The sequence below is a fragment of the Phyllostomus hastatus genome, unplaced genomic scaffold (genome assembly GCF_019186645.2).
Source record: "Phyllostomus hastatus isolate PE091 unplaced genomic scaffold, TTU_PhHast_1.1 phas_contig_524, whole genome shotgun sequence".
NCBI lineage: Eukaryota > Metazoa > Chordata > Mammalia > Chiroptera > Phyllostomidae > Phyllostomus > Phyllostomus hastatus.
Window position 1 is genome coordinate 13,988,730 of NW_025333900.1, and position 19,253 is coordinate 14,007,982.

Below are 19,253 nucleotides of genomic sequence, written 5' to 3' on the forward strand. Positions count from 1 at the left end.
AAAAACTAGAACTGCCAGAAAATAGAACTATATGGAAATCCGACAGCCAAGGAGTTAAAGAAGAAACATTCATCCAAACTGGTAGGAGAGGCAGAGATGGACAGTTGGGGTGGAGAGGACAAACAGCAAGGTGGTAGCTGGTGGACCAGGCAGGTGAGATGACAGCTGGCAGACCAGGTGGTCCCACATTCATGTGTGGATAAAATGGGAGGAACAACTGGGGAACAAGATACACTGTACAACCCAGAGTACCAGCACTAGGAAAACAAAACCTCAGAACTTTTGGCTGTAATAACTTGTGGGGGTTGTGGTGGTGGTTGAAACTGCCAGTCTCTTGAAAGTGGAATGAGAGCTGAGCAAGTGGCATTGTTCCCTCTCTGACCCCTCCCCCACATACAGCACCACAATGCAGTGACGTGGGTTGTTCCACCCTGGCAAATACCTAAGGCTCCACCCCTTCGAACATAAATAGATGCACCAAAACAAAGAAATACAGTCCAAATGAAAGAACAGATCAAATCTCCAAAATTAGAACTGAGTGATGGAGAGAGAGCCAACCTGTCAGATGCAGAGTTCAAAACACTGGTAATCAGGATGCTCACAGAATAACTGAGTATGGCCTCAAAATAAAGGAAGAGCTGAAGGCTATACAAAGTGAAATAAAAATATACAGGGGACCAACATTGAAAGGAAGGAAACCAGGAATTAAATCAACAATTTGGAACAAAAGGAAAAAATAGACATTCAACTAGAACACAATGAAGAAACAAGAATTCAAAAAGAGGAGAGGCTTAGGAACCTCCAGGACAACTTTAAACATCCCAACATCCAAATCATAAGGGTGCCAGAAGGAGAAGAGAAGAGCAAGAAATTGAAAACTTATTTGAAAAAATAATGAAAAGAAACTTCCCCTATCTGGCAAAGGAAATAGATATACAAGTCCAGCAAGCTCAGAGAGTCCCAAACAAGTTGGATCCAAAGAGGAACACACCAAGATACACCATAATTATAAATTACTCAAGATTAAAGAAAGGAGAGAATCTTAAAAGCAGCAAGAGAAAAGGAGACAGTTACCTACAAAGGAGTGCCCATAAGACTGTCAGCTGACTTTTCAAAAGAAACCTTGCAGGCAAGAAGGTGCTGGAAAGAAGTATTCCAAGTCATGAAAGGCAAGGACCTACATCCAAGATCACTCTATCCAGCAAAGCTATCATTTAGAATGGAAGAGAAGATAAAGTGCTTCCCAGATAAAGTCAAGTTGAAGGAGTTCATCATCACCAAGCCCTTATAATATGAAATGTTAAAGGGACTTACCTAAGAAAAAGATGATGATCAAAACTATGAACAGTAAAATGACAACAAACTCACAACTGTCAACAACTGAACCTAAAAAAAAACAAAAACTAAGCAAACAACTAGCACAGGAACAGAATCCCAGAAATAGAGATCACATGGAGAGATATTGGTAGGGAGGGGGAATGGAGAGAATGGGGGAAAAGGTACAGGGAATAAATAGCATAAATGGTCAGTACAAAATAGACAGGGGGAGCTTAAGGATCATATAGGAAATGGAGAAGCCAAAGAACTTATATGTATGACCCATGGACATGAACAAAGGGGGTGGGGAATACTAAAGAGAATGGAGGTACTGGGTGGAGGGGGAGAAAGGGGATAAAAAAGAATGGGGCAATTGTATTAGCATAATCAATAAAATATACTTAAAAATAAAATATCAACAAACTTTTAGCTAGATGGTCTAAGAAAAAAAGAGAAGACTCAAATTGCTAAAATCAGAAATGAAGGAGGGATGCTACTACTGATTCTATAGTTCTATGAACAATTGTACACCAACAAATTGGATCACCTAGATGAAATGGGCAAATTTCTAGAAACACAAAGCTTACCAAGAAATAGAAAATCTGAATAGAACTATATACCTACTAGTATACTGAATCAGTAAGCAAAGTTCTTCTAACAAGAAAAGCCCTGGACCTGCTGGCTTCAGTGGTGAATTCTACCAGGCATGTAAAGAACTAACACCAATCCACCTCACACTTTTCCAAAAAAATTAAAGATGCCCTGATCAGTGTGGCTCGGTTGGGCATCACCCCACAAAGCAAAAGGCCTGGTTTGGTTTCGCTCAGGGCACATGCAGGTTTGGTCTCCAGTCAGGGCGCATAACAGAGGCAACTGATTGATGTTTCTTCTCACATCAGTGTTTCTCTCCCTCTTGTTCTCCCTCCTGTCCTCCCCCCTCTAAGAATAAATTAGTAAATAACATTTTAAAAATTGAAGAGGAAGGAATACTTTCTAACTCATCATATAAGGTCAGCATTACTGATACCAAAGCCATATAAAGACAGTACAAGAAAACATATCAGTATCCCTGCCAAACGGTGATGCAGAAATCCTCAGCAAAATAATAGAAACCAAATTTAGCTGTGTATTAAAAAGGATCATACACCCTGATCAAATGGGGTTTATTCTTAGAATTTGAGGATGGTTCAACATAGGAAAATCGATCAATGTAATACACCACCTTAACAGAATAAAGGAAAAAGAGAAGGATCATCTTTTTTATAAAAAATTATTTATTTAAGCCCTGGCTGGCGTAGCTCAGTGGATTGAGCGCGGGCTGGGAACCAAAGTGTCCCAGGTTCGATTCCCAGCCAGGGTACATTCCTGGGTTGCAGGCCATAACCCCCAGCAACCGCACATTGATGTCTGTCTGTCTGTCTGTCTGTCTCTCTCTCCCCCCCTCCCTCCCTCCTCTCTCTAAAAATAAATAAATAAAATCTTTTAAAAAATTATTTATTTACTTCTTAGAGGGAAAGGGAGGGGGAAAGAGAGGGAGAGAAAGATCAATGTGTGACATCAATTGGCTGCCTCTTGCATACTCTAGCTGGGAACCTGGCCTGCAACCCAGGCATGTGCTCTGACTGGAAATTGACCATGTAACCTTTTGGTTCAAAGGCCGACACTCAGTCCTCTGAGCCACACCAACCAGGGCAAGAAGGATCATCTTAATTGATATAGAACAAGTATTTAACAAAATTCAGCACCCTTTCATGATAAAAACAATCAACAAATTAGGAATAAAAGGCAATTAACTACCTTAACATAGTAAAATCCATATATGAAAAATCCACCTGTACCTAACATTATACTCAATGGTGAAGGAATGAAAGCTTTTCCTCTAGGATCAGGAACAAGATTAGGGTACCCACTTATGCCACTTCTATTCAACAAAATACTAGAAGTTTTAGCTACTAGCTGGCTCAACTAGATAAGAAAAAGAAATAATGGGTTGGCCAAAAAGTTTGTTCGTTTTTTTTCTGTAAGCTGGCTCTAGTTACACTTAGTTGTTTTTAACTTCATTTGAAACCATTTTGTTAGATTGTATTTTGACAGCTGCCAAAGCAACATGCATTAAAAATAATCTAAATTGGTGAATTTTTGTGTAGCCATTTTAATATTGAAGATGGAAGAAAATATACATTTTCAGCATATTATGCTTTATTATATTAAGAGAGGTAACAATGCAACTGAAATGCATAAAAAGATTTGTGCAGTGTATGGGGAAGGGGCTGTGACTGATTGGACGTGTCAAAGGTGGTTTGCAAGGTTTTGTGCTAGAGATTTCTCACTGGATGATGCTCCATGGTCAGGTATACCAGTTGAAGTTGACAGCCATCAAATTGAGAGTTAATTGAGAACAGTCAAAGTTATACCATGAAGGAGATAGCTGACATACTTAAAATATCCAAATCAGTAAAGTTATTGGTGAAAATGAAAAGAATATATCTTTTGTTTTATGGGAAAAAACCATGCAGACTTTTTGGCCAACCCAATACAAGGCATCCAAATTGGAAAGCAAGAAATAAAATGATCTCTGTTGACAGATGATATGATCTGATGTAGAAAAACCTAAATATTCCACACAAAAAAGTTGTTAGAGCTAATAAGTGAATTCTGCAAAGTAGCATGAAACAAAGTCAACACACAAAACTCAGTTGCATTTCTATATACTAACAATGAACAATCCAAAAAAGGAATTAAGAAAATCATTCTGTTTACATAGCATCCAAAAGAATACTCAGCGATTAACTTAACCAGGGAAGTGAAAATCTTGTACAATGAAAACCTCTGAAAGAAGTTAGTGACAAACAAATGGAACACATCCCATGTTCAGGAGTTGGAATACTGAATATTAAGTTGTTAATATTACCCAAAGTGATTTCCAAAGTAATGCAATCCCTATCAAAATCCCAATGACAATTTTTGCAGAAATAAAAAAACTTGTCCTAAAATTCATATGGCATCTCAAGGGATCCTGAGTAGCCAAAACAATATTGAGAAGAAGTACAAAGCTGGAGGACTCACACTTGTAATTTCAAATCTTACTATAAAGCTACAGTAACTAAAACAGAGTGTTACTGGAATCAAGACTGACATATAAACCAATGGAATAGAATAGAGAGAAAGCCCTCACATATATGACCAAATGATTTTTGACAAAGGTGCTGAGACCATTCAATAGGGAAAGGACTGTTGTTAACAGAAAATAACAAGTGTGGTGAGGATGTAGAGAAACTGGAACCCTTGTGCACTGTTGGAGGGAATGTAAAATGATGCAGCCATTGCAGAAAACAGTATGGCAGTTCCTGGGGAAAAAATAAATAGAATGACATTATGATCCAGCAATTCCATTTCTGGGTATATACCTAAAAGAATTAAAAGCAGGGTCCTGAAGAAATATTTGACACCCATGTTTATGCCAATGTTATTCACATTAGCTAAAACATGGAAGCATCCCAAGTGTCCACTGGCAGATGAATGGAAATGCAAAATATTATATTTACAATGGAATATTGTTCAACTTTAAAATGGAAGGAAATTCTGACACATGCTATAGCATGGATGAACCTTGAGTACATAATGCTAAGTGAAATAAGGCAGCCACAAAAAGACAAATTCTGTGTGATTCTGTTTATATGAGTAGTCAAAATCATAAAGACAGAAAGTAGAATGGCGATGCCAGGGGCTGGAAGGAAAAGGCTAACAAGGAGTTGTTGTTTAATGGGTATAGAGTTTCTGTTTTACAAGATGAAAAAACTTCTGGAAAGGATGGTAGTGATGGTAGCAAAACTTCATTGATGTCATACCACTGAACTGTACACTAAAAATGGTTAAAATAGCAAATTGTATGGTTTTGTAGTTTTACCACAATAACAAAAATGGAAAATAAAATCAATGGTTATGGTGAAAAAAATATATATATATTTAGGCATATATTACTTCTGTAATTTAAAAAATTAAGGAAAAAAGCTTTAGAGTATGGTTTTCAGCTTGCTATTAAAAAGAAAGTCACAATCTCAGTGCTCTGTTGCTTGTTTGTTTATGTGTGTTTTCAGAGGAGGAGGACACTAAAAATATAGTGGTAGAGTTTTCTACCACTATAACCGCAGAGTTTTCTACTCTGCCTAACGTATAACCTACCATTCTCTTTCACATAGATGTATTTAGGGATTTGGGATAATCTGCCAGGGGTTGTGAAATGTCAGATGGAACAAGCACTTCATCTTGATTTTGGAACTGAATTGGAACCAAGAAAAGAAATAGTGTTATTTGATAAACCAACGAGGGGAACTACTGTACAGAAATTCAAAGAAATGGTCTACAGTCTCTTTAAAGTAAGTATATCCATTCACATGTTGTCAGTGTGAAGTGGTACACTCTTCTGGATGAATTGACAGGACCTTTTTTAAAACCACAAAAATGTTGCTATTTTTTTTTTACCTCAATCAGGGACTCTGTCTTGAGAGAAATAATTCAACAAAGAAAAAAAATGTGTGGAAGATGTTTATTTTAACATTAAAATAACAAAAAATGTGCAGGTATGAGAGTGGAGTTCATTAGATAGGCTGCTTTATAGTTTGATATTGTAACTGATACAATTTCACCTTTTTAAAGGTGAAATAAAATTAGTACACCCTGATTTGCAAATTATTTTTTAAAATTTAAAGAAAAACTCATGCAGAAATTAACTAGAAATATTAAAAGATGAAAATAATTACAGTTTTAGAAAGAATCCTCTTTTCTCATTGTTACTGCTCTTATATTTTCACGTATAATCTTTCTTTTCTCTGGACAGTTTACATTTTCAGACTGTTTTATCCCAGAGAACCTTCACAGGGAAATGCTTTTTAACCTTCAGTATTGGAACAATGTAACTTAAACAAAATAATTATGTTAATATGATAACTACAAAATAGAAAATAACTTTCAGTTGACCCTTCTTATAACTGAATATGAGCATATTACACTGCAATTTTGCAAGTAAATGTATGAATAAGACAAAATAATCACATAGTGTCTTGGTTAACTCTATTTATGCAGTTAATGAGAAGGCTATGTGAGTTAGGGTGGCCACTTCTTAGCAAGCAGACTTAGCCAAGTTTTACTGCAATTACATAAAACATAGTTCTGCCCTGGCCAGGTGTTCAGCTGGTTGTAGGATTGTCCCATACACCGAAAGGTTGCAGGTTCAATCCATGGCCAGGGCACACACCTAGATTGCATGTTTGATCCCAGGTTAGGGTATAGCCGTGCAGGAGGCACCCAATAGATACTTCTCTCTCTCCTCCCCGCTTTCCCCCTCTCCACCCCTCCCATAGTCCCCCACAAGTCAACAAACATCCTCAGGTGAGGAGAAAAAAAAAAAAAAGCGTAGTTCTAATTTAGCAAGCTTCATAAATACTTGAAGATATTTAAAGTTCCTTTAGGGGATTCAGTAGCAAGATTATTACTTAGTATGGCAATCGCCATAAAGGAAATCAGTATATTTTTCATTCCTTCTGTTTAATTAGCTAAAATCTTATCTTTACAGGCAAAATTGGGTGACCAGGGAAATCTCTCTGAACTGGTTAATCTCATCTTGACAGTGGCTGATGGAGACAAAGATGGCCAGGTTTCCTTGGGAGAAGCAAAGTCAGCATGGGCACTTCTTCAATTAAATGAGTTTCTTCTCATGGTGATACTTCAAGATAAAGAACATACCCCCAAATTAATGGGATTCTGTGGTGATCTCTATGTAATGGAAAGTGTTGAATATACCTCTCTTTATGGAATAAGCCTTCCATGGGTCATTGAACTTTTCATTCCATCTGGGTTCAGAAGAAGCATGGATCAGTTGTTCACACCATCGTGGCCCAGAAAGGCTAAAATAGCCATCGGACTACTAGAATTTGTGGAAGATGTTTTCCATGGTCCCTATGGAAACTTCCTCATGTGTGATACTAGTGCCAAAAACCTAGGATATAATGATAAGTATGATTTGAAAATGGTGGACATGAGAAAAATTGTGCCAGAGACAAACCTGAAAGAACTTATAAAGGATCGTCACTGTGAGTCTGACCTGGACTGTGTCTATGGCACGGACTGTCGAACTAGCTGTGATCAGAGTACAATGAAGTGCACTTCTGAAGTGATACAACCAAACCTGGCAAAGGCCTGTCAGTTACTCAAAGACTACCTACTGCGTGGTGCTCCAAGTGAGATTCGTGAAGAATTAGAAAAGCAACTTTATTCTTGTATTGCTCTCAAAGTCACAGCAAATCAAATGGAAATGGAACATTCCTTGATACTAAATAACCTAAAAACTTTACTGTGGAAGAAAATTTCCTACACAAACGACTCTTAGTTCATTTTCACATTATGACCATTGTGGGAAATTTAACTTAGAAAATTTTAAGCATTTAAAAAAATGGCTTCTGATTCAAATCCTTGCCAGTCACACAAAATTCCTTTCCCCTGGTCCTAAGAAGCCATCATCTTAAAATGTCAATTGCTGAAGTAATGGCAGGAGGTATAGGATCAATAGGCCCAAAAAGATTGTTCCTGCTCTTTCAGAAGCCCTGGTACATTTCTCAGTACATTCACTGTGTAATATTTTGACTGACTGAAAGTAATGCTGTGAAGCCTCATTCCATAAACATCAACAGTGAGAGTATTTTGTAGATTTATGTTAGCCAAAATACCACTGCTGGAAACATTGTTTGCATTGAAGCTGCTGTTTAAAATTTATACGTAAATTTACTAATGTCTTAGCATGGTCAAGTTTGCACATTAACAGAAATCTGCAAAACAGATAAATTAAAATGACTCATTTATAAACATGTTAATAGTATGCTTTGTTATATTAGACTTAAAACACATTTTAACTCGACACCACACCATGTGGCTTCAGAATGTTGAAGTTCTACCTGAGCCTCTAAAAATTCAGAATCAAGTGTTCTTAGCAACATGTAATTGCCACTTTTGGAAAACGGATGAGCTTTCCACCTTAGATTCAAATGGTTCATCCTGTTACCACCCTGCCAATTGAGTCCTTCAAAAATGATCATCTTAAGGCCAGACCCAAGTATCTTGAATTTTTGAGTTACAGAGAAGTGACACATTAAGAAGACTCTAAGTCAGAACTTTTTAAATTTGGTATTTACCACCAGTGTTTCCTGTTGGACAAAGGGCTATTTTTAGAGGCATGTAAATTTATCCAGCGATTCTCATGTAAACTAGATGTACAAAGACTTGAGTCCCTGTCCTGATTTTCATGTTTGTTGAGATCTGGGATGTATCTTTCCGCATCTCCATAAAACAAAACACCTTTTAGAGAAAAGACCCAGTTATTTTCTGCTCAAAAATTTCACCTGATCAAAGTATCTTAGTTTTGTGACCTTCATTGGACAGCTCTCAAAAATTAAAGGCATGGACCAGTACCAGTTTTAATTTAAAGGTAACTACTCTTCCCACTAATCATCTGGTTATGATAAATGAAATATTTCCTAGTGGAAGATCGGTATGTTGTTTGCCAGACTTTTAAGGGAAAGCTGTACACCATGTAATGTGAGGCATAACTCATTTCAGGGAGAGCAGAAGCCCAAGAAGCCCATGTGAACTTTTGAGTCAATATGCAAGACATCTTTTTCTGGAAAAAGCTATACTTGTTTCTTGAAGAAAAGGTCTGTCAATTTCAGGGTATTTCCCCCAGTTTTACTGACAAGAGCGTAACATCGAAATAGGTGCTTGTTTAATAAGTTTATTTTCATCATCTCAAAACTTTGCACAGGAAATTGTGGTTTGGTTTATTAGCTCTCAGCAGCTCGTTCCTGAGCTCTCAGGAAGCTTGCTTTCTTCTGAGCTACTCGATCTTTCTTCTGGGCAAGAGACATTTTGGGACGATTCCACCTATAAAACAAAAGAGACAGGAGTGTTATGTTTAAAACCACAACTAATGAGGATAGAAAATATTTGACTTGGATTGAAAAAGAAACTTTGTAGTAAGATTTTTAATACATGTACTTATTTATGATTTTAAGCTAACTTTCCCAAACCCCAACTTTTGTGATACTGTCCTTTTACCAGTGCCAAAAATCAAATAAACATCTTAGTACAATGTTTAGAATTATTCAGTATTAGCGGTAACTGGTAGTTACACTGTCCTAGGATAGAATGGACCACCTCAGTAGCTTCTGAGGCCAATACATTTCTATCACCACGATTACTTTAGCAAACCTGGTTCCCTTCACTTCTGCAACATCATGCAGAGTTAGTGATCGAGTTTGCACTTGACTCAGTCTGAGTTAGATGAAACAAGGCGGGGAACCCTGCTAACTCTCCCTTGAAAAAAACAGTTAAGATGCATACCTCTTCTTTTTAACTTCTTTCTTAGGCTTCTTCTCATAGACTGGATTCTCTCGTATAGCAGCATGAGCCTTCTTATACATGTCCTCCATCTGAAACAAAGCAAAGCAAACAGTACTTGGTTTCATTTCATATGCCCTAAACAATAACATGACAGACTGTAATCTATTACTTACTCAATTTTGTCTAAGCCAGATTCTTAAAAGGCACTCAACTAGGTCAGCGCTGGTATCTGCTCAAATTTCTAAATTTCTTTTCCTAAAAAATTCCCAATTTTTACCATAAGAAATATAAGTTGACATTATTCATATTATTTTCTTGAAGAGAAATTTGAATGCATTTCTAAGGACCTTAGCTGTATTTTTTAAGTCCTTCAAGCTTAGAGCAAATTGATTTCTGTAGAAATACATTTTATGCTCATTTAAAATGCTGCCTGACCTAAATTCTTTCATTTAAGGGAGGATACATGCCAAAAACAGTCTTTAAGATGTTAAGATTGAGTATTGGGATGGTAAATACACAGATGATGTATTGTATTGTAGAATTATATACCTCAAACACACATAATTTTATTAACCAATGTCATTCCAATTAAAAGTAAAAAGATTGAGTGTATGGGGCTGCCCTGGCTGGGTAGCTCAATTGGTTAGAGCATCATGCCGATATGCCAAGGTTGCAGGTTCAATTCCTGGTTGGGGCACAAAAAAGAACCAATGAATTCATAAGTAAGTGGAACAACAAATCAATGTTCTCTCTCAAATAAATTTTTAAAAAAGAGTGTATGAGCCCTGGCTGGTGTGGCTCAGTGGACTGAGCGCCAGCCTGTGAATCAAGAAGTCACCAGTTTGAGGCTCAGGGCACATGCCTAGGTTGCGGGCCAGGTCCCTGGGTTGGGGGCATGTGAGAGGCAACCAACTGCTGTTTCTCTTGTATAGTGTTTCTCTCCCTTTTTCTCCACCTTCCCCCCTCTCTGAAAATAAAATCTTAAAAAAAAAAAAAAAAAAGAAAAGAAAAGAAAGAAAAGAAAAAAAGCCAATTAGCAATTGCCAAGTTTTTTTGTCCTCGCACATTCCCCAGATTTACATTTTCCATTAATATCTGATAGTTCTTTCAAAGCTATTTCTAGTATCATATACCAGGGACCTCTTATATCAACTACTACTAGGAGCCACTAGTTTCTGGCAGTATTATTAGGCTTCTGGAACCAGAAAGGTTAAAATGTCTCCAGAATACCGAAAGGCCATCCAATTAGTTATCATAAAAGAAAATTTTGTTCTAAAACATATCAAAACAAAAAACAAAACAGTGTTGCAACTCTATATTGTTTCAACTACTGCCCTCAACTCTTAAAGAATATAGGTTTGAAATATGCAGGTCCACTTATATACAGATTTTTTCCAATCAATATACAGTTGGCTCTCAATATCCCTGAGTTTCCCATCTGTGGATCGAAAAATTTATTTTCCATCCACAGGGAGCAGCGGCAGTAAAGTTTTGGGGGAGTCAAAGGTTTTATATGGACTTCTGACTGTGTGTACACACACAAGGGGACTGGTGCCTCTAATCCCCACACTGTTCAAAAGTCAACTGTAAAAGACTTGATCCTGTGCAAGACCATCATGAAGAATGGCTATAAAATGACTGTGTGTTCATTATTAAAACTAGTAAGAATTGCAGCCCCCTAAAAAAATGAGACAGGTAATCCAGGTCTTTAAAATTATTCAATGTGGAGATTACTACATGCATTTGTGTAAAGCTTAGGGAAAGAAAACAAAAATTTTCACTACATGTGACCTGAACTACCTAAATTCCTTTTGAAAGTTAATTTCTGCACCTCTTTTAGCACTCTATTACAGCTCTCCACTGTATTTAACAAACCCATTTGATCACTTCACATGTAGACATTAAAAAAATTAATCTAAACCCAGTTCATTCCTTCCAAGAGATCAGACAAGCAAGAAACACAATCAGTTATGTAGATAATGCCAAGAATTTAGGTAAAAAACACTTCCTGTTGGAAACATACCAGGTGTCTGCATAGGACTTCAGTGTACATGCATAAGGAGAGATGCTTCCATAGATAAAATTAAGGAGCTAGCTGCAAAGTACATTAACCTAAGAGCGTTCTGGCCAAAGCATAGAATCTATACAGGAAAGCATTAGGAAATAGACACTTGAAAACACAGAGTGAGAGTTTAGAATGTCTTGAGCATATATGCCTAGAGCAGAGCAAGAAGCCATTTAGGAAGAAAAATTTTGTTAGGTCAAATAGAATCAGTCAAAAAGACCTTTTTAGCAGGGTGAATGAGGACAGTTATCAGCAGTAACCTAAGGGAATATACTCCTGTGTAGTAGATGCTTCTATATAAGCAATATAAAACTACCTTTTTCCTAGTTCAAAACTCAACCTATGGTGTTTACCCTGCCCTAGACTATGTACTGTACAAAACATACAAATTACAAAGAAATCTTTTCACAATAACTATTTTAAAAATAACTTCATAACCAAAGCTATGCCAAAAATAGAAACCATGCACTAACAGAAAACACTTAATACATAACCCATCCACTTATATTTGTAACAGCTTTACAGTAATCAGTGTGATTTTCCTACACTTTTCACTACAATTTCAAAACTGGTGCTATCATCAATTACTACAAACTGTTCACAGAGGTAGCCCTGGAGACTCAAGTTTAGGGGTGATCAACTTTCCAATATTAAACTCACTTTTGCAAATATTGTTTCCCCTTACTTCTTCAGCATTATGCAGAACTAATGTTAGAATCCTTACATCTCCTTTTCTGCGTATATGCCTAAGACATTCAGCAAGTCCAGAACATAGCACTTGTTGGCTATGAAGAACCTTTCTTCCCCATGGTATCAAAATGAAGTTTAATAACTAGCACCTCAAAGCAGCAGAGTAGATTAAATTAACTATGACCGCAGGAATGAAATCTTGAAATACAGAACAGCCAAATACATAAAAGCCACCAAAAGCTTTAGATTTGGATGCTTAAAACCTGCCATCATTCAGCATCTAAAAGATTCCTGAAAGCATGCTGGCAAGTCTAGCTCATTATATTACCTCATCCTTTAACCTACCCTGGGTTTGTGCCATTTCATTTTAAGCCAAGGGCAGCTTATGAGTCTGTCTATACCTATGCACATACCCACATTTAACTTTTAACTGAAACTAAAATAAAACTATATAATGTATCCACCAAAAAACAAACAGTAAACCCAGTTTCATATAAAATTTTTACCATGTCTGGAGTCACATTGTTCTTTATGTATTGAGAGAATTGTTTCTTGTAAGCATCTTCATCTTCTTCCATTAGGTAGCGCATGTAATCTGCCACATTCTGACCCATGATGTGTTTCCGGTGCACTTCCGCATTGAATTCCTTGCTTTCTGAATCATAACCAGGGAATCGTTTGGTACTAAAATAAAAGTTTTTCACATTTTAGTATATACTAATTGAAATCTCTTCACTAACAGGAATTCATTTCAGTAGCTGCCATCAGTCCCGTCTTGAAACAATTAATTGCATCATATGCAACCAAAGGACCAACTACTGACTGCTCAGTTGGTGGGATATCATCATTCAGCAGCTATTCTCTGAATTCCAGAGTAGAAAAATCATGCCTCAAGTACCTTTAAAACCATTAAATGAACCAAAGTTTTTCACTACTATGTTAGTTTTTATTATCATAGAAAAAGAGTTTCAAAACTGCTCCCCCCAAATCCTACAATTTCTCAGTGGTGTCTCAGAGCAATAAGAGTGATTTATTCAAAGTCACATAGATGCCTCTCCAAAAGGGCTGCAGATCCTCAAAAACAAATGAAAACCCCTCCCCCACATTATAAGAGCATGTTCCAGTTAGGTTACATTTTATAGGCTTATAAATATGTAAATATAAGTACATATATAGATAGGTTTTTTTTGGTTAAATCACCAACCACTAAAATTATTTGTAAAAAGCTGATAAATCACTTTAAGATGTATCTACACAATAACAAAAATCATTATTTCAAACTAAAGGAACAACCAAATTAAAACCTACTTAGCTTCTAAGCACGGCCTACAATCTTATTTCCAGTTGAAAGTTTAGAAATCTGTTTTAAGCCTTTTTCCTCAAACTTTTTCTAGAGTCCACTTTTTTCCATTACTCAGTAAAGCCATTTTCTTTCTGAATGAAAAAAAGAAAATGCATTGAAAGGGAAAAGGAAGTGGTGGTGAAATCAAGTTGCTCATTTCTAACCAAAGCCAAGCAAGCTACACCTAAAAGGTAGTGGTTCCAACCCTGGCTCTTCCACTTACTGGCTCCAAAAACTTGGACAATTCACTTACCTCTCAATCCCAGTCTCTTCACTTGAAAATTACATTACAAATTCCTTTCTGCCCTGCCAGGTTCCCTTTGCAATGTCTAGCATACAGTAGGCACACAGTGATAGCTATTATTACTTTTAACTAATTCAGTAATCTCCACAATCCAACTAGTTAGAAACAGCAAAGTACTGCAGTCCAGGCAATGAGGCCTTGAATGCTGTATTACCTGTGGGGAATAGACAAGCCTCCATCCACAGCTCCCTTCAGGGCCCCAAACACTTTATTTCCAGTAGTAGTTCTGGCAAGCCCTGCATCCAAATAGCAGGTGAAGGCACCTGGCTGACCATCGATACTTTCCACATTGTATTCATCTCCAGTCACCTCCACTTGGCCTTCATATATTTTGTCCATGCCAAACCTATTGAGAAGCTGTTAACAAAGAAGCCAGTATAAATACCTGCCCAAATATATTCAAATAGCTCTAATAACATCAAGTCACAACATGAATGACCTCTAACAAAAAAACAATTCCAAGTTACTTATCCTTTAATCCCAATCTACTTTTAAATATCCATTTTTAAATGCTACAGAAACTTCACTCAATTTCACCAGCTGTATCGACATTATTCAACAGCTTCTTAATCTGACACATGTTCATATTTGATTTATGCAGCAACTAAGAGGTACATAAATTTGATTCTTACATAACACCAAGTAATCTTATTTAAGAATTTTATTACTCAGTCTTCTTTGGCACTAATTCAACAACCAAATATTAAATGTTATCACATGTAGTTCTGAGTGGGATCTTGGGATGAAAACATCGTTTGTGGCTCTATCTCTAACTACACTATGTTAATATGGGCAACTCCTCTCAGTACACATCACCTAGCTATGGTTTCACAAGCAGAGCCTTTGCATCAAGTCACTCTTATAGAACGACAATATTCTCCACTCCCACTCAAACACATAACCAGTGAAGATGTAGGTCCCCAACAATGACGTATGCTTAATAATTCCACTGCAAAACACGGTCAGTAACTGAGAAAAAAATAAGGCAAAGTCACATTTTCATCTTTTATGCGTATTACAGAAAATGCTGCCACCCAGAGGCAAAAATGATTGAAACAACCCCCTCCCCCCCAAGTTTACGACATGGCTTCTTCAATTTTAACATGCATATAAATCACTTGGACATCTCATTAAAACAGATTCTGAAATCTGGAGCAGTCTACATTTTTAATGTATGCTTATGGTCACAAGATCATTTCTAAGTAGATCTGCCCAATAAGGTAGCCACTAAGGAGCCACAAGTGACTATTCAAAGTTAAGAATTCCGTTCATCAGTAGCACTAGACACACTCCAAGTGCTCAACAACCACATGTGACTGCAGCTACCATTATCAGCACAGATTACAGATATCACTGAAGAAAATTCTATTAGTCTAGATATAACAGGGCAGTAAACAGGAAAACTGCTTACCCAAATTATCAGAAAATGCACTGCTGTCTCAAACCCTGTATTTTTTAAATCATCTTTCGTAATGATGCCCTTGTAAGCCACGCTACCAAGAACTCTCTTGACCCATCAGCTGAAGTTATCTTATTCATGTGTCAACATCTATCAGACAACTTCAAACAATGAGCTAATTCCAAAATACATCAATTAAAGTAATCCTGTACATACCCTTCGGGCCAACAGCAGGCCAGTACAGTATGCTGCAGCATAATTTGTCAGGCCGACCTTCACACCATACTTTGGGAGTTCATGAGCATAAGCTGCACAAACTATCATATCTCCTTCTATACGAGCATAAGCAATCTATAATAAGAGAAAAACCAGGTTAGTAATGTGCTTTCACTGTCAAAAGTGACTTTGTTTTCAAAGAACTTGACAAAGATCACCACTTAAAATCTATCTTTGTTAAACCCACTAAACTCCAAGAAGTTTATGGTTTGATCCACTAGGCAGGTACATTTATGAGTCTGTAAATATGTCACAGTATGTCAGGCCAAAATCACCAAAGGGACACTGAATATAAAAATGCTTCTGAAATAAATTATACTGTAGTTCCTTACTTCTAAATACTGAAAAGACTTAGCTGGGAATTAGAGGCAATTTAAAAAGGCAAAAGAATCCCCAATTATTTCAAACATCTTTTGAACTAAGCATATTTTAAGCTCAAAAATGTTTCAGACATCTAGTGTTTAGTCGTCTGTACCTAGGTGCAGAGGAAGACACTGCCTTCTCAACCACAAATTTCCTTGCCTGGAAAACTGGCACGCCTGCCTCCTGCATGCAAAGACCCAGAAAATCTCAAGTAAAAAACTTTTCCCTGGTAAAATTCCAGAAAATTATCTTCTCGGAGCATGCTGCCACTTTTTGGAGATCTTTGATGTGTAAGACAACTTCATACATGACAGTTAAAACCTACTTCAAACAGTAAGCAGGAATAAAAACAATCTTGAGATTTCCTCTTTGCAATGACCCACGGTGGATATGAGGTGTCTCAGGCCGGAGAGCAAGCGCCAGGATGCAGTCCATAGCAAATCCCATCACTGCGCTGGAGTTGGATGGGGCAGGAACCTTCTACTTGGTATCAAATTTATCCGCCCACCCCATCCACCCTCACAAAATGGTGGCAATACCATAAATTTCTTTAATCCTCTTTTCCCCCAATTAAAAAATAAATGGGGCTAAACTAGGTCAAGATTGTCAAAAAACGGCTGATCTTCAGAGTATTTTTTTAAAGAACCAATTTCTCAGGCTCCAATTTAAGATCCACAAAAGGAAAAATAAACCAACTCAATGTTTTTGGCATGCCAGACCTCACACTTGGTGGACCTTCTAATCCACACACCCGCTTTTTATTTCCCAAGTACAACTTCTCTAGCCCCCTGAGTTAGGGGGTGGGAGGTTTTACCATCATGGCTCGTGTCTAGAATGCAACTTACCTGACAAATGATATCTCTGTTGGTTACACGGACTATCATCCTGTATTTGGGTGTGTTGTACTTATTTTTATCCTGAATTACCAAGCGTTTCCGGGCATAGTAATCAGTTTTACCCTCTGGAAAAAAAAAGAAAAAGAAAGTCTATTCCATTGCAAAGCAGATTCCTTTAATATTGTGAACATGAAAACCCAACCATACCTCGTCGTCTTCTAAATTTCACTTGGTATCTCTTGAAGTAGGCCTTATTTTTGACAACTTTTACAAACCCCTTGAAGAAAAAAAGAACATCATTAAAAGTCTTAGACTATGATACTTTTGACATCTGAGATGTAACAAACTAACACTTGAATTTCAAAAGTAAATCTAGACAACTGTCACTTTTGTAAAGTGCAGCTTATCTCAAACCATCTAAGGTCAAGAATCGCTTTTTCTACTTTCCATCTGTCAAGACTGATAGGCGACTTCCTCAGACCAACGATACAGGATTTCTGAAGCACTCGCCGCTCTCCCGGAAAAGCCACGAAGCAGTCAGGCATGGAGCCGGGCTACGAGGAGCCGCAGCCCGGCTCCACTGGGCATCCTCCAGCTAGTGTGAGACCGACTAATGCAATCTCCCCAGCGCTGCCGCCTGTCAGGCCCCCCTTGGATGAGCTGGCACTACTCCCTCAGTTTGTCTACCCAATTCACCGCACTCCCACCCTCAATCCGTGCCTCAGCTTTTTCTCTTTCCCAATCCCTTTCCCCTCAAGCTTGCGCGCCGGGCGGCAGCCATTAAGGCCACGCTGGGAGCGGCAGCCCAACCAGGGCAGAGCCTGCAATCTAATGCCATCCGACCCCTGGGCTGCGCAAGATCGAGCGTAGGTTGGCATTAGGGCAACGTGAGGGAACCCTTGTCCACCTGTATTCCTGAGATCGGGATACCCACTTACCATCCTGCGGATCAAAGACCCAGGTCCGAAGCTTGCCACAGACCCACAAGCCCAGCTACGCTCGGGTAGAGGGAAAAGGCCGCAACCCGTGCGCAGGCGCAGTATGTAGCGCCCGCGATCACGCTAGCGACGTGTAGAAGAGAGATCCTCTTGCCGTCACACGTGCGGCATGCCGCCCCCTGCTGGTAGGAGGACCCACGCGGGCCTTCGTCTTTTTGCCGCAAATCCTTAATGCTCCTGGCTGAGGATGATCCCACTGCGACGGACGGTAAGCAGTAATAGGGAGGATTACCTGTAGGAGGCTTTCATTTTTATGGGCTGAGAAATTATTTCATAATGTGTGTTACTTTTGTAAGCAGGAAAAAAGTTTAAAGACTAAATAGAAAGAATTTGCCCAGGAGCTTTTTGCCCCCTCCGGGACTCTGCCTCCTGAACTACTCTCATCCTGGTCTGCAACAGAGTCCTCCCAGGAAGCCTTGCCTTAGCGCTCCAAGCCTGGGTTAGGGGCCCTTCTTCGGCCTTCCTACAACGTCTTCCTACCTGCTTCGGCCCGCCCTGAACTGTAAACCTTTGAATCTCCAGCACCTAGCGCGGTGCTGACATTCTGTATAATGGTAAGAGAACTGCTTTCTCCTTCCTGCCTCTTTACCTCCATCACCTTCTCTGACTTCTGACCTCCTCATTCCTTTCCCCTCCCTCCTTCCTTCATATCTAGTCAGCTTAACTTTTTTTCTGCTTATGTCTTTTTTAATTCATTCTTTTAAAACGAATAGCCCTGGCCACTACCTCAGTGGTTGAGCGCGGACTGCGAACTAAAGGGTCGTCAGTTCGATTCCCAGTCAGGGCACTTGTCTGGGTTGCCGGCCAGGTCCCCATTTGGGGGCGTGCAAGAGACAACCACACATTGATGTTTCTCTCCCTCTCTTTCTCCCTCCTCCCTTCCCCACTCTCTAAAAATAAATAAATAAAATAAAAACACTAATTTTAATAAGTCGTATTCTCCACACGGAGACTGAAGAGAACCAACCAATGAACCAACTTATTAAACAAAGAAAGCACCTCAGGAGAAAATATTCCCTTATCTAACATTATTTTAAAGGTGGTATTTGGACTACTGCATGGGAATTATTTGGGTATTAGTTAAAATGCAGGCCTATGAATATATGTCACCTCTTTTGAATCAACCTCACTGGTTTGGGGAGTGGAAACCTGCCTTTTAAATTTGGCTTAAGTCTTACTCAAATCAACAGGTCTCAGGAAAGTAGAAAACTAATCCTATTTTGCCCAATAATGGATTACCTACATAGTAGGAAAAGAAGACAAATTACTTACCAG

At 38.3% G+C, this 19,253-nt stretch overlaps 2 protein-coding genes and 2 non-coding genes across 4 annotated transcripts in view; 1 reads left to right on the plus strand and 3 right to left on the minus strand.

The window, feature by feature from the left end:
* DIPK1A (divergent protein kinase domain 1A) overlaps window positions 1–8,177 on the plus strand; it is a 118,799-nt gene extending 110,622 nt beyond the window's left edge. The window contains exons 4-5 of the mRNA XM_045847058.1: window positions 5,517–5,693; window positions 6,890–8,177. Coding sequence (XP_045703014.1) covers window positions 5,517–5,693; window positions 6,890–7,702 — 990 coding nt within the window. The 3' untranslated portion in view covers window positions 7,703–8,177. The remainder of the gene's footprint in view (window positions 1–5,516; window positions 5,694–6,889) is intronic.
* A 900-nt stretch (window positions 8,178–9,077) lies between these two features.
* On the minus strand, window positions 9,078–18,032 carry RPL5 (ribosomal protein L5). The gene is made up of 8 exons (XM_045847059.1): window positions 17,919–18,032; window positions 17,188–17,257; window positions 16,990–17,105; window positions 15,722–15,856; window positions 14,261–14,463; window positions 12,967–13,144; window positions 9,706–9,794; window positions 9,078–9,246 (listed from the first exon to the last, which is right to left on the minus strand). Exons 1-8 carry the CDS (start codon window positions 17,919–17,921, stop codon window positions 9,147–9,149), a joined length of 894 nt encoding a protein of 297 aa, XP_045703015.1. The 5' UTR covers window positions 17,922–18,032; the 3' UTR covers window positions 9,078–9,146.
* LOC123824093 lies at window positions 9,494–9,626 on the minus strand. Its single transcript, XR_006786654.1, has one exon. It is a non-coding gene; the product is annotated as a small nucleolar RNA SNORA66 (small nucleolar RNA).
* Window positions 13,218–13,313, minus strand: LOC123824091. The gene has a single exon (XR_006786652.1). It is a non-coding gene; the product is annotated as a small nucleolar RNA SNORD21 (small nucleolar RNA).
* Window positions 18,033–19,253: the final 1,221 nt, after the last annotated feature.

Excerpts from the sequence above, each read along its gene's own strand:
- RPL5 (XM_045847059.1), bottom strand. Across the intron at positions 15,857-16,989 it reads ACAGAGATATCATTTGTCAG|ATTGCTTATGCTCGTATAGA; the intron begins GTAAGTTGCATT and ends CTCTTATTATAG. Across the intron at positions 9,795-12,966 it reads ACAATGTGACTCCAGACATG|ATGGAGGACATGTATAAGAA; the intron begins GTAAAAATTTTA and ends GCTTTGTTTCAG.